This window comes from Ceratosolen solmsi, unplaced genomic scaffold, assembly GCF_000503995.2.
Source record: "Ceratosolen solmsi marchali unplaced genomic scaffold, CerSol_1.0 scaffold1, whole genome shotgun sequence".
Lineage (NCBI taxonomy): Eukaryota > Metazoa > Arthropoda > Insecta > Hymenoptera > Agaonidae > Ceratosolen > Ceratosolen solmsi.
In genome coordinates this window covers 2,231,991-2,248,015 of record NW_011948415.1, presented here as the reverse complement: position 1 = coordinate 2,248,015, position 16,025 = coordinate 2,231,991, and the positions used below count along the sequence as shown (strand labels likewise).

The 16,025-nt window shown below is 30.0% G+C and overlaps 1 protein-coding gene across 1 annotated transcript; it reads left to right on the top strand.

The window, feature by feature from the left end:
• Positions 1-10,270: 10,270 nt before the first annotated feature.
• Positions 10,271-12,232, top strand: LOC105369054 (uncharacterized). Its single transcript, XM_011508295.1, has 2 exons — positions 10,271-10,303; positions 11,818-12,232. The coding sequence occupies exons 1-2, from the start codon at positions 10,271-10,273 to the stop codon at positions 12,130-12,132; spliced, it is 348 nt and encodes a 115-aa protein (XP_011506597.1). The 3' UTR covers positions 12,133-12,232.
• The last annotated feature ends 3,793 nt before the right edge of the window (positions 12,233-16,025 follow it).

Here is a 16,025-nt window from a genome sequence, read left to right as displayed (position 1 = left end):
CGCGTCTCAAAAACTATACTGAAGAAAATGTTCGACGGCCGATAGCCCAATTGGTGAAGGAAAGAGAGAGAGAGAGAGAGAGAGAGAGAGAGAGAGAGAGAGAGACAAAGCGAGGGAACGATGATTGAGGGAGGAAGGAAGGGTGGGAGGGAAGCACGAGCTACTCCGGGTTTCACACGCGTCAGTAGCAGTGCTAACGTCCCTCCGTCTCTCTCTCTCTCTCTCTCTCTCTCTCTCTCTCTCTTTTGTTTCTCTCTATCATGTCATTTATAAGCTGAATAAGGCTACCACCGAAACCACGCGTCTCAAGTATCGTAAACATGCTCATAGAGTTTTCCCTAATACCAGTGTTCCGTCGAGAACAAATTTCTAGGCGTAGTTTCATCTCATATTGATTTGGCCTTGGCAAACTGGAGAACGTTTATTCTTCGTTTGCTTTTTTAATTGTTAGTGAGCGAGCAACTTAATGTAGATATTATTATGTTCTTGTATTTCATTTAATTACTTATATTGAATTATGGTAGTAGTAAGTCAACCGAGGACTTATTAATTGAGTTAATATTTCGAATTGGAAGGGAAATTTGCAAAACAATTACATTAATCATTGTTGTACTATCCCATATTATTTTGTCAATTATATTGTCAATTCAGAAGTAATATTATTTGACAACTAAATATGAATAGATATTGCGTTATGAATCGATTAAACGAATAGGCACATCCATAAAGTATAAGTGCTAATGATCATTATCTTATAAATAGAAGACGAAAGATCAAAATTTATATCTATCTATCTATATATAGCGATAGTGCAGTTGTGCTAAATAAAATAAACTTTTAAAATAATTTGGAGGTTTACGAGCAATGTTTCACTCTCATTATTATAATAGACAAAAAGCGGTCATTTATACTTAGTATGAAATTATATAAAAATTTTGGATAATCTTTAACAACAACATAATACTTAAAAATATATAGTAAATATTTATATCGTTTTTTTCTCTTCTTTCGGAATTTTGAGTTACCGCAAATACTGTAATATTGTGATATTTTTCTATTTTAATGCGAATATAGGAGAGCAACAAATTGTACGTAACTATTGTTTTGTCAAACATTAGCCAAATGTCTGCCAGAAATTTATAAACATAAATTTTCTTACACACTCATTCTCTATTTGAAAATGAAAAACTCTCAATTAACAAACTGTTCATTATAACTATATAATCTTACGTACTTTAAATTAATTAATTAATAATACAATGATAATAAATTGAAAGATCAAAGAATTTTCATTAATTAAAATTGCCAATTTTATAGATGTAAAATTTATTATACTAACGCTAGTGCGTTCAGTTCTTTAAAATTAATTTAGGATAAAAATTATTTCTTTAAATACTTTATGCGATTGCCACGTTTCTCGAAATATATTCACTAAAAATCGCAGTTTATCAAATTTTCACAAACTGTAATAACAGGAGGTAACGAGAGATCCGTAGAAAGTAGCAATCATTTTTCATTGTTGGCCATAAAGTGTGTGTGATCAGTTATGGAGATATCGTTGTACTCCTTTCCAATTTCTTTTGCAAATGTGGAAAAACGTATCGTCGTGCTGCGATATGGTAGTAGCGAGTCGCGAGACAACCAACGTGAAACGTTTCGCTCTCTTTCCTTTCAAGTGCCAGAATTTCGTGGGCAATGCGTTGCCGATCCTGTCGCACACCCGTATGCCTCGACAATCATCTAACAAAAATCTCACCGGAGGCAAACGATTGCCACCGTTCGATTTCGCGCCATTCGGTTAAGTGAACGTCGCGAAGTAGCTTTTGGCAGCTCCGGCCGATAGTTAAGCTTCCCTGTTGAGTCCCCACCCGAATATTTATCGACATCGTTCACCCTCTTGTTACTCGCTGCCGAAATATCCATGCTCACTTGCCAAAATGCTCTTCCCTTGAAAAACAGAAATAACGATACAATGCATACGCTGGCGTTTCGCTGGCTGTCACTTTCATCATAATGGTAGCGATAAATCGTCCAGTTTACTTTATGAACTGAGTAATCTGCGACGCTAGTATTCAGTGTAATTGGAAATTGTCCGAGTGTGCGTGACTGCAGCAATACCAACATATTTGAGATGTAATAATTGAATCGTTCTTGTTTCTTTATTTGATAACTTTTTATGAAAGACGATTTATTCTGTACACTTCATTGTTAAAATTTAATATTACAAATTAATTAAATTCATGGATACTTTTAGTTTTTAAGGCAATAGATTTCTTTACTAAAAAAAAAAAAAAAAAAAAAAAAAAATAAAAAAAATAATCTAGCATCGCTATATTATATTAATGTTAATAAATATTTTGCAATATTAGTTAAAAAAAAAATCCATTTTTTATTCATTAACATAAAGATAAACAATGAAATAAGATAATAAAAATGATGGCCTATTAAGAATAACTATTATTTAATTTGGTTATTAATGTTCAAAGAAACTATTACAATACTCAAAGAAATTGTGCGGATGTAAATATCATTTTATCCGTCACCTCGATTCTATGAAATCATACGTTTTCTATAATTATCCAAAACATTCTATTTCTGAATGAAATTTTTGAAATATTTTTATCAATTGAGAAGTCCAACAGACATGACATTTTAACGCGATATAATTAATAAATATGTTTTTAGAGCTTATTATTTCTTTTATTACTGGGTATCATTAATATGCGTTGAAAATAAAGTATTCATAGTAAAAATGTAATTTGAAAATTTAAACGAAGAAAGAAAGAATTCCTTGAAAATCATTGAATGCAATAATAACATTTGCGTCTTCATTAGCATTAAAATAAACTGAATTTACAATGTCGTTGTTTTCGACATTCTATCCAGAAAATATAGAAAATATAGAAAATATCAGAATGCATTTTAAATACATCAGCTGATAAAATTGTGGTTCAACCGACGAGTGACATATTGCACGTATAAATATTAATGTTCTTCTATTATAATAAAAGCAATATGATTATATACAGAACCAATCGGTAGGTTCAAACGTATAATAATAAACTTAACATATCATTGTGTAGTTATATATATATATATATATATATATATATATATATTTTTTTTTTACATAATACGTTTATGACTACAGATTATCATTATAAAGTCATTATATTGATCAATATCTTAGCCCGCAGTGCGCTGACCAATTATTCTCGAGCCTTAATCATTTCGAACTAAACAGCGTGAGAGCGCAAGTAATCATAAGCAATAAAAATATATTTAACTAAACGATAGCGAGGAGTGCAGCAAACTTGCCGCTGTCTCACTTCAACGGTGCGATCAAATTTTTTCTTTACATTGTCCACAGAGTCGAGAAATGTTGGAGGAAGAAGGATGGACGATATCCACCTTCCTTCTCAGACATTACACATCTGCGTCATAAACATCAAGAACTACAGAACAAAACAAAAAAAGGACCGTGGAATTTGCCTTAAGGTTTATTAGGCGCGAGAGCTCGCCGATTGCTGTGAACCTGATCCGAACCTCACGAGCTATGTACACTGCTCACATTTTTTTTTTTTTTTTTTTTTTTGTCAATATTAAATCGGGCTTGACGATTAATTTTTTGGACTTTACTAAAACAATATCCGCTCATAAATATTCTGCCGTATTAAGTTTTATGATGATTTACGAATAAATGCGATGCATTTGTTTGTTTTTGTTTGTTTTTTTTTTTTGCATCGACCTCACATTTTGAACATTTCTATTTTTATAATTAATAAATCATATTTAAATATAGTTTTTATTATAATAGTAAAAAGTGAATATTTTGCATTTGATCTTTTGGCTTATTATAATAAGCATTGAGATTAGCGATGTTCAAATTTTAATTATAAACCAATTGTCACGACCTATTTTTACTGATTGCGTCAAAAGTAAAAATAAAGCAAATTTCAATATTAATTTTGATTGCGGTTAAATATTCTGCTTTTCTCTTTTACTCTTCCATTTATATGTATATTAATTAAAGTTTTGAAATATAAATGTTAAGATAGGGGGTAAAGTGCAAAATATGTTGTTATAGTGCAAGTAACAATGAATCAGATCGAAAGCCGATTTTTAATCGCATAAATTAGCCTTCGATATACATATCTAACACTGTTAAAAATAGAAGGTTCGCGAGTAATTTCCATTTTAAATGTCTTCGAGGGCCTTTTACACATTATCACGTTATAATAGCAATCAATTCTTTATAATAGTTTCTTTACGAAGGCAAATTTTGCCATTAATGTAGCCTCACCTACTGATACTGCAATTGACAAAAAATTAAAAAAAAAAAAACATAGAATATAATTATAAAACTATGATCGATTATTGAATTTTTGAATTGAATTCAATTTGAATTGAATTGAGTAGTTTTATCGGAGAAGTTCAAGTCAAGTGTAATTATATATACATTATATACATACTAAAATTTTTAAAATATTTAAAAATACATAAATAAGTGATTATATAATTATACAATTTATTTCCGTTGTATTTTAATGAATATTTTATAAGAAATTATGCTCATTAGTTATTATCATTATTTATAATAAGCAACATTGTATTGTATAATAAGAGTGAAAGAATGTATGAGCGAAAGATATTAGCGAAATTATTTTTTGATCTAATAACATTATGACGCATGAGCACGTAGTTGGTTTACAACTTATGTTTGATACGTTGTATTTTTAAAGTACAATGAAATCTATGCCATACGCATTAGTGTCATTAATAGATGCAATGTGTGTGTGTGTGTGTGCGCGCGCGCGCGCGCGCTTGCGGGCTTGTGCGTGCTTACGTGGACACGTATCAATTTATGTGCGTTTATCGACGCACGTGTATCGATCAATTATTATATTTTTATTTCTGAACAATTTGCAAATATATTGTAAAAATTTTTATCTCTACACCGAGTGCATCGAGAATTGATTATTGACGCATGAGAGCAGATTGAAATCTTTCATTCGGTTTGGCCTTCAATCTACAAGGCATTAAAAGCATTTAAAGGCAGTTTGCACGTAGTAGTATCACATAGGCAGTGTGAACCTTAGTGCATATCACCTAAACTTAATTTATTCTTTATAATTTAACGAATGGAAAACGTTTCCTATTAATATAAAGTGTATTAAAGTATCACATTTGACATTGTACATACCTATGATCTCTCCACTATTGATAGGTTGACGCATTTCCTATTGTAAAGCTCCAATTATACCGGACAGCTATTACGATTACGCAGAAATATTTTTAATTTTGAGTTAGCCATATGCACGGCTACTTAATGTAATTTTAGCAAAACAAAGTACTGTTTTTATAACACGTTTACGCTGATTTATGTTCAAAATTTTCTAAATGTTTATTAATATATTTATTTATTTATTTTTTTTTTTTTACACATTATTCAAGGAAAATAACATCCATTTTAATTATTCAGATAATTCTTGCAAATATTTGATATTTTCGTGGAGTATAATTTAATTGCGTAATACACTGACATGTAATTAGGTTTTGAAGTAGTTGTTTCATTGGAATAAATATTTATTTGAATAAAGAGAAAACTCTTATTACCAAATTTCATTTTGTTTACTATCGTTGCGGTTGTTGATTGAGACAAAACTGAAAGCTCGAATCCAACAATTTTTCTTGGTTACCATTTCGATTATCCTTATGTCGTTGGCAAAAGAATAAAGGAACGAAGTATTTCGAAACTTCTAAGCAGTGATATAAACTAATCATTAACTTGTGAAAAATATATATTTCGCAAGATAATGGCTGATTTGAAGAGAAAGCAAGGAATTGGCCCTCTTTAATGTATAATCGTTCAAACGATGCAATTTTTCAAAAAATATTATCCCATAATAGACACAATAATATGCCTGTGCTCATGGAAAATACATGGATTATCGTTAAATTTACAGTTTGCTTAATATTAATTGCCGTCTATTTTTCCTCTCTTCTTTATCGGTTCGTCAGCATCCGCGGAGAGTTATCGATAAATCTCGAATGGGTCCTCTACTAAAATGACTTGAAAATGAGTCGATCGGAAAGAATTGTCGAAGAGGTGCATTTAACGGACACACCGATGCCGAAGGAATTGATCTATCTTCATTCACAATACGATCGCCTTACATTTTCCAAAAAATTATAGCAACTTGATTGATTTTGTCAACTTGAAAATTCACTCTCTTATTTTGGCAACGCGGGGCTGATGAAAATCAGTTATTCCTAATATTTTTACGATAACTGACGAAACGAGGATTCACGATTTTAAATTCGTAAATTCGAATTCAATTAACTTCCGTGACTCGCGGTGAAAGTAGTTAGTAGCTTTGGTGTAGCTTCAATTTACCATTGCGTTGTTTTCGCTGTCTAATAACTTTCATAAATTATTTGAATACAGAAATATACAATTTTATTGAAATATTAAGCTGGAAATTCTATTCTGAATGGTAATAATACAGCAATAGAAAAAAACAAATAATAATTTAAACTAATAAAGCTTATTTATTTAGATCGAGATGGTCTATTGAAGATTTTATTGGAATGAATAATTGATACGATTGAATATAGTTTACAGATTTACAAGAATATATGTTATTCGAAAAATATGTTAAAAAATTGATGGACTTTCTGAAATGACACTATAAAATATTGTTAATACTGCGTCAATTGTTGGGAATACTAAAAATCTTTTCATAATGTTTTTTTTAATATATTTTACAAACCACGTACTAAGATATCTGCGTAATAATTTTTTTTAATATTACGAGTACATTAATGGTTTAAAATAATGAAATGTGTGCAAGTTTTCATATAAATGAGCAAACAATGAAATCAATGGATATGAAATTAAAGATCGATTTTTAAATAATTTCCATTAATATTCTTTTCAAATATCTTGTATTTTTGTACATTATAATATTTGAATATAAAGGAAATTCAAACTGGTTTTGTTATTTATATTATTTATGGTAATATGAGCATCAGAATTAAATATCTAATTAATATGTTGCATCTCCACAAATAATAAAAATTAATTACATTTAAAAGACACTAAATTCGATCGTAGTACTATCGAAATATGTATTAAATATATACGTTATCGTTAATTTTTTTATTTTTTTATTTTAATGCACATAAATCGCTGGTAGTAAAATTAATAATTATTCATTATTTGGAAATAAAAATTTGTTTCTTAATTACACGCACGGGTATGTCCATAATTAAACAATTTTCTCATGTAATAATAAAAACTAAATTAAGTATATTAGTAAAATATTATATATATATATATATATATATACATAACAATGAAATTGAATGTAAATATTGTGTATCCATAGATGAGATTAGGTAAACAAAAAAAAAAAAAAAATTTTATCAGTTTGTCTTTTTAAATAAAAAATAAAGAATAATTTCTTTTGAAAAGATCTTGTTTGTTTTAAGAAATTATTTAACACCTTATTCAAATATATTTGTGTTGAAAGAAATTTATTTATCTATCTAATTATGGATATACATATATATTATTCGTGTATACTTGTTTTCTTATTATAAAATTAATATTCTTATTATTCTACGCGTTAGAGGTTCATCAATAACTCATCGTGTACAAAATGAAGTTATTCTGAATTTTCCTGTTAGTGTTTGTATATATGTATTATTATCATGTATTATATATTTATATTTAAATTCACTTAAATTGAAAAGTAATTTTCTTTATTTGGGAAGTAAATCACCTGTTGTTATTTGCATAATACAGAGATATTTTTGTTACTTTAAAAAAACTTATAATTTAAAAAAAATATTATCAGGTAAGTTCTATTAAAATTTTAAAGTTTATGAATGTATAAATGAAGTATTATTTCTTTTAGTCCTTTACTTAATAATTTATTATATTTATTTGAATTTGATGATTCTTTTGTCATTTGATCTACTTCCCTTGCCGATGAATTGTTAAATGATAATTTTTTACCTAATAAAATATTAGTATAATAATAGATTGTCTATGTTTTTAATTTATATTTATAGGCTAAATTATCGACTTGTTACTAAACAAATTTCTCGAAATTATTAGCTGAAATAATTAATTTATAGGCTATCTTGTTTATTACGTATAATTGAAAATATCGCTTTGTATAAGGAATGCATGACATATTTTTTTATAACGAAGTCACTTGCGTTTTATTTTATTCTGTAGTCGACAAAAAAGATATTGCAGTGATCGAACTGATATCATCGCCAAAAGAAAATTAACTCCCCTCGAGACAATTTGTCGAGAACAAGAGAAGCAGTAATAACCGAATCACCTACCGTACAACTAGAAACCCTTTTAAAAAATTTAACAAAATATATTCACCTAACATTTCCCCAGCTGGTTATTAAAGTGAATCGTAATGCCGAGGACGATGCTTTTACTTTCAAAATATCAATTGTATTTGGTATTGTATTATTGTATTTTTTAAAAATTAATATAGCTTTTTGTAATAACTATTAACAGAATAGTTATTATTAATAGAATAGGACTATTAATAGAATAGAACTGTAATAATTTTTGTAATAATTATTAACAGAAACATAAACGAGACGAATAGTTCAAATAATTCTTATGACCAGAAACATTTATACTTTCAAATTGCCAGAGAACATAATTAAAATTGTGTCAGATAAAATTTTGTCTATTTAAAGATTTAATTACTATTGCGAAGGGATGTAAGTCTATTTTGCTACGAATGAAATATAATTTTATAATATTACCTAATTTTTCCTCAATTCCTAGAAACTTCCTGGAACAATATAAATAATAATCTTTTTTCATTTTCCTACTTTTTCATAATAACATTGTTAAAAACTTTTTATTTTACCTTCTATAATTTAAGTTAAGTAAGCAGTTGACTCAAATTATTATGCATAATTTTAAGAAAAATGTTAAGGGTAATGGCCATACTAAATGTATTTTTTAACACTTTAAAAGGCTTATGAAAATTGTAAAAAGTTCGGTTACAAGCTGTACAATTTTAAAATTGTGATAATTTCTTAGTTACTCTGTTGAGTTTTAGAAACTAGGTGAAAGTTTGTGAAGGAAAATATTTTAATCAATTCTAATCAAAGAAATATTAGAGTCGATTACTATCCCAAATAACAATGCTCAAAACGTTCACGTTAAATTTATACATTTTACTTACGATTTTATTTAATTACATTAGATTATTCAAGGTCCAGTAATAAAATATTAATATCCTTTGTTATTTTTTTTTTTCTTTGAAACATTTATCAGTAAAATATTTAAACATACAAATTCTATAAATTGATCGAGCTTAGACTAAGCAAATATTACACACATCTATATATTGCTTAACAAAATATCTACTTGAAAGCATTCTAAATTAAATTAAAAAAAAAAAAAAAAAAAAAAAAAAAAAAAAAAAAAAAAAAAATTTATTCATCATAAGAGCCAACATATTTTAATAAAATTTGTATTAAAAATTAGGAGATAAGATGAAAAGTGAAACAAGTATATTTATAAATAAACAACAAGTATACAAATTAACGAAAAATATATAATTGCCGACTCAAGTCCCCTTTGCTTAGCCTCTTTATCATTATGTTAATAAATATGAAATATCGAATTGTGTGGAATTCGTCAAGTTTATAATTCAGGATGGAATTTAGTTTTAATAAAAGAAGAATAGCATGAAGCATAATTGCCTGTAAAGCCACCAGTCTTGCGTAAGCGTCAACAATCCAGAAAAGTGGAAATAAAAATTTCATAAACAAAACGCTCGCTCATACTTTTGATTCATGTCTCTAAACAAATTTCTATCTACTGTTGCGCTCGTACGCGACGACGAGTCGGCAAAAAGATGCGGCTGACATTTTTTGCGCGGAAAAGTCTTCGCCACTGCCGCCGCGGCTGGAAAAAACCGCCGCGAATCGTGGCCGGAAATAAGATGACAAGGGGGACCCGGTGTTGGCGGGGGAGGGAAATAATACCTGCCCGATGACATCTCTCTCCTCGACGGTCGCTCGGTGCTACGCAAGAGTTGCTCCGTCGAGGAGCGTAACCGAGGCTGTCGTTGCTCGTCGGGGACGCGAGCTCTCGGGGGCCCGAGAAAGCTACAGTCGCCGAGCGGGGCCGTATAAAATGCCGGACCCAAGGACTTATCGCTCAGTCGAAATAGCGCCTATCACTATCGCGATCGATCGCAGGACCTTATAAATGATGACGAGCCGTGCTTCCAACCTCACTTACTTGGTAATCACCTTTCTCTATGATCGTTCACTTGCATTTTCCATTTGTTTATCGTATGTACGTATTTAGTTTGCAAATAAGGCATTGGGCGATAAGAGAGCCGTTATAACGATAATATTCAATTTATTTATTACGAGTGACTACGTGCCTGAGAATATCTTTATTTGGCCAATTTTAGTTTCAATCAATGGCAAATCATAATTGATGATTTTTCAACAAATATAGTAATACAGTGTTTAGTTTTAGAATCAAAATTTAATTGCACATTTGGATAATAATTTTGATAAATATAAGACGTTGAATATATAATTAAGCTTTTTCATTTTTCGTTTACGTACATATTGAGTACAAAGCTTTAAAGGAATTTCAATCATAATTGAACGTCATTACTCTTCACTTTATTCGATGATTTGATAGTAATTTTTGTTTCTTTTTTAATATTATTTATCGTATATTCTCCAATAAAAATGTATTCAATTGTCATTTCAAGAGTTATTGTGGCAATTATTAATTTTAATTGCCTATTATTACATAAATTTAATGTAATCAATCTCACATCACATGACAACTTCAAACAATTTTTCAATCTAGTTTTTGCCATTTTACGTATATTGTTACGGTTATTATTATTTTTAATCATATATACATATATACTTGATAAATGCAAATTACATTATACCGAAGAGTAATAACTATCTTTAGGCGAATTAGAAGATAATTTTTAATTCCCGTATTGACGAGAATTATCTAAATCCATTTATAAATGTCCGCAATTATAAAATAATTGAAAGCAAGTTTCCGGCACAATGCTACTAGACAACCAATATTTTTGCGTTATAATTGCCGATTATTGAATAAAAGATTGATAAAACAGTTACTAATATTTTATGAATAATACACGTTAATAGCATTAATTAGAATCATATCATTCGTGAACATAGACTTCTCTATTAAAAATATTCATATTAACCAATAGAAATAATGATTTTATGAGAAAATTTTGCTCAGTAGCTTTTCCATCATTAGTTTAATCACACTTTATTCCATTAATCGTTATTTTCTTTCAAGACGCATTAATAATAAAGTAAAATTAAAAAAACACGCATGTGAATAAGGGTTTGTGCATACTTGCTAAATTGGTAATTACCATTTGTTGTTGTTGATTGTAAGTCGCGGAACGCAAGGATCAACTCAAATATAACGTCGCTTTTAATTTATCTGAATTTCAAATTTCAATACACGATAGTGGATTGAATCTGTAAGATTGACGAATAACGAAATATTTACGCAAACTCGGTAAGTACTTTGACGATTACGAGAAAGCAATTCAATTCTCCGCATTAGCGACTATTGCCCTAATGTGCATGTAAGATATATCGAAATTAAAGTCACGAAAGTCCCGGATATCTTTCAACCAGCATTAAGCCAAGTTCACCTAACCAACTTAAGTCAACTCGGCAATCTATTATTTACTCGGTTCCTTCCGTACACGTAACATCCACTCTCATGGGTTCCAGCGCCTCTTCGGGCTGTTCAGCTGTTGGCTGGGTCTCGTAGTCGCGGGGCCGCGCTACATCGCCATCCCGATCGACGGCGTCGACGTGATCGAGCTGAACCCCGTGGGGGGGCCGCGGATCTCCCGGCACGCTGAGGCCTATGGACCGATCCCGGCCCCCGGACCTCAACAGCCGCCCGAGCCCATGCTCGAGCAGCCAGTACCGCTGCGCCCGGAGCGCGCCACCGCTCACATCCTTGACTACGTGGACTTTGGGGGCCATACCGGACCTAATGGTGCCTTCAGCTGGTACGCGGACTATCCCTCGCACCATTGACGGGATCCGTCGGCTACGCCTCCGCGGGTATCCGCTTGCTCAAGGACCCTAAGGACCTCAAGACTCCTCGAAGTTACGGATAGCGAGCGCGAAACTCGCGAGGCCGCTATCGCCACCCCGAACCTGGACGCCGATTCCCAACGTCATTCAATAGTAAACCAACCTCTTCCCCTCCCGCCCCCAAGGCCTAACAATACCGTTTTCATCTGCGATGCTGCTACGATGCAGTCTAACGTTCACTGTTATCGAATCCCGTACACACACCTGTACATAAAATAGTTATTGTATGGGTAATGAGAATTTACGATACATTTAGGGCTCGGACCGAAATTTTATCTTTGAACAAATTATATTGCTTCTGCTGTGCATTGCTGATGCTTGTTTAATCCTTTTGCGTCGAGAAAAAATTTCATAATAAGTTATTGTAATAAAACATCAAGATATTTTTTATAGCCAAATACGTTAGTAGTAATGAATAATATCAGTGGATATATAAGTGAGTTTTGCACTTACCCGTATTAACATGGATCGCTTAATTGTCGGATGTGCTCACTCATTGGAATAGTGATCCATAGAAATTTGCCGTTTAACATTGCGTTGTGGAGACATTTTAAATATGCTTTTAGGACTTGAAGGAAACTAAAGGAATTATGGAATGTCTTAGGTTGTAAAATGAAGTTAATTTAATATTTGTGCTACCTTACATTACTATAACTATCCACATAATATATATTATGATATATCCATTTGTTATTGTTATTTCCACATAAGATAAAATTTTAATGTTAAATAAAGTAATAAGAGGTTAGAAGGGGAAATGTTTTTCTTGAATATAAATATCGCCGGTATGAATCTCGAATTTTAGAAAATTGTCTATCCTGTAGAAATCTCAAAGAATGTAAAGCGGCGTGTACATCTTTTACTTTGTAAATAAAAACTTTAAATGCATTTTCTTCGAATACTATTTTCTTCTTCTTCTTCTTCTTCTTCTTCTCGCAGCGTGACTTACAAATGAAGTCTTACGTACAGTTTTAAAATTCATAAAATATTCGTTGTTTTAAGAGGATGCTGTATTATTAAGAATAGAAATAAAAAGACAATGTGCTATTATTGAAAATAATTACATAATGTTGGCGTTTTCTTCTTAAAGCGCGTGACGTAAATATATATGACATACCAAGAGAAAAAGCATTGGTGTTTCTTTTCATTATATTATGAATGAGTTGATAAGAAAAACTTTTTCAAGCATGATATATTCCTATTTAATTGTAAAATTTATATTAGTTATTTATGTTTTATAAAATACTTTGAATATAATATAATTAATTGAAATTTACAATTAAAAGTATTAAAATATATTATTAAATAAATTAAATGAATTTGTTTGTTAAATAAAAGTTCTTTTAATTAGGTTCTCTTGTAAGACGTCAATGTAAAGCAACTAAAGCGCAAATACTTAATATTCGATAACATAAATTATATGTGAAAGGCAATAAATGCTACTTAACTACGATAATAATAGTTTTATTCTTGTTCGATACATTTTTTTATACCCGCCCATTCAAATTTCCTTAGAATACAGCCAATACAGCGATAGAACGACAGTATTTCAACAATCTCACAACAACTCCTTATTGTTTATTTCGCCAATTTTTATTCAAATTTATTTTCAATCCATTCCTTCTTTTGCGCATATTCGATTTTGAAATATATCCGCGCTATGTGTAATTGTTTTGATTTACTTCTACGAGCACTACTTGTTACAATAAATAAATAAATTAAGCTACATTTTTATTTGAAAAATATACAAAAAAACTTTCTTTATATACCGTTATGAGTAAATATCAGCAATTTATTCATTCCCAACGTTTTTTATGCAATCGTATGCAATGAGCAAATTGCTAATCACTATCTTATCTATATTTTTTTTTCTTATTTTTTTTTTTTTTTACAAACAGCACTTACGGGGCCCCAGCGGCATCGATAAAATATCATAAATATATATTGTATGCTATATTCAGATTTTGACTGAAGGTTTCTTGATTATAATTGACTGAACGTCCACGTGCACGTGTTTTTGTATTGTTATTTCTTTCATTGCACGCGGTCGTTCTGAAAAATGTTAATTTCCTGTAAATTTGCTTCAGCGTACCCTTCCTAATCATGAAGTTAATGAATGAAATTTTCAAAATTTAACAAAATACGAAATATAACGCTACGCATTAAAGTAAAAGAAAATGAAAAGTATCGTTCAATAATTGGAAAAGCGTTCATGTAGCGAATGGACTTATTTCAAAATCGACATCAATAATCGATATTTGCATGTGGATTTTAGCTACAACACATTGAACTGGTTTTACATTTAAATTTATAATGAGTACGGAAAAAGCCATTTGTATTTTATATCCTAGATTCATTAGTCAGTTGTAGTTGTCCAAAATGTTGAAGGCTCGACAGATGCATTAGATAAGATAAATATTTCTTTTTTTCTTTTTTCTTTTTTTTTTCTTTTTACAATTTTGACATAAAACACGGATGTATTTTCAATGATCGTTTAAATATACCTCTCTTTCTCGATCTTAAAAGTAAATATCCATTTTTATGTTTTATGATGATGATGACGATGTTGATGATGATGATGATGATGATGATGATGATGATGATGATGTTGATGTTGACGATGACGACGATAATGACGATGATTATTATTATTATTATTATTATTATTATTATTATTATAATTATTATTATTAATATAACAGCCATTGATTAATAAGTAATTGAAATCAATTTTAATACGGTTTGAAAATAATTTTAATCGAATGATTTCAATTGATAATATACGCAAATATATCGTTAAGATTCACGATGTTTATCAAAAGATCTGCAAGAAATTGTCTGATATTACAGATGAAATTAAGTATCAAAAATATATAATTACAATCAAGATACATTGACATATTTTCACAATTTTATTTTTGCGTGATAAAAATGCTCTATTATGTGCTTTGCGATAAACTGATGGATAGTAATAATATTTTATAAAAATATAACATGGTAACAAACAACTTGAATAAGTCCGGAGAATTAAGTTTTAAGAGTAAATTATAAAGTCAATACTGTTGGAACACCGGTAAACTGGCAATTAAATACTACCTGTTAGTGTATGTTATTACGACGCTGGGCTTCGCGCTTTCTCATTAATCGCTTTGCGCAATTTTGTACAATCAGTATTTTAATCATTATATTCTAAACGATACAATGATATATTCTAATGCTCATGAAGTTTAAGTAAACGTAATTGTCATTGATGCAGGTACCCGAATTTCTTTTTATATATTCATATATTAACATTATTTAATCGATAATATATTAATTTGCTGTCACAGCGGAAAAATATTACAGCATCGTTTTCCGTTTTTCCTTCGAAGAGATCACAAATATTTTATTGATAAGCCATAATAATATATCTATTTCAAATATCTAACTTTGGATAGATATAATCTCTGACGGATCAGCGGATCTTACAAATTTTATATCGCGTATTACGTACCGATCAAGCACGCTCGCAATGCCTTTAATTAAATTGAACATTTTTTAAATTTTATATTGAAAGAACAGTGCTAATTACACGAAAATTCTCATGCAATATACAAAGTATTATTCGAGCAGATAAATACTATTATAATGTTGACAATACAGACAAATTAGACTATTACATTAAAAACATACGATATAACAATATTGATATTCTGAAACTTGCGTGCATATTTGTAAAATGATCATGGCCCGGTAAAATCTCAAAATTATAGAAATAGAAAATTAAGGCAAACATATCAAGAATTTTCCTTTCCGTCAAAGAATCCATCTACAACGTGTGAGAAAATGAGTTT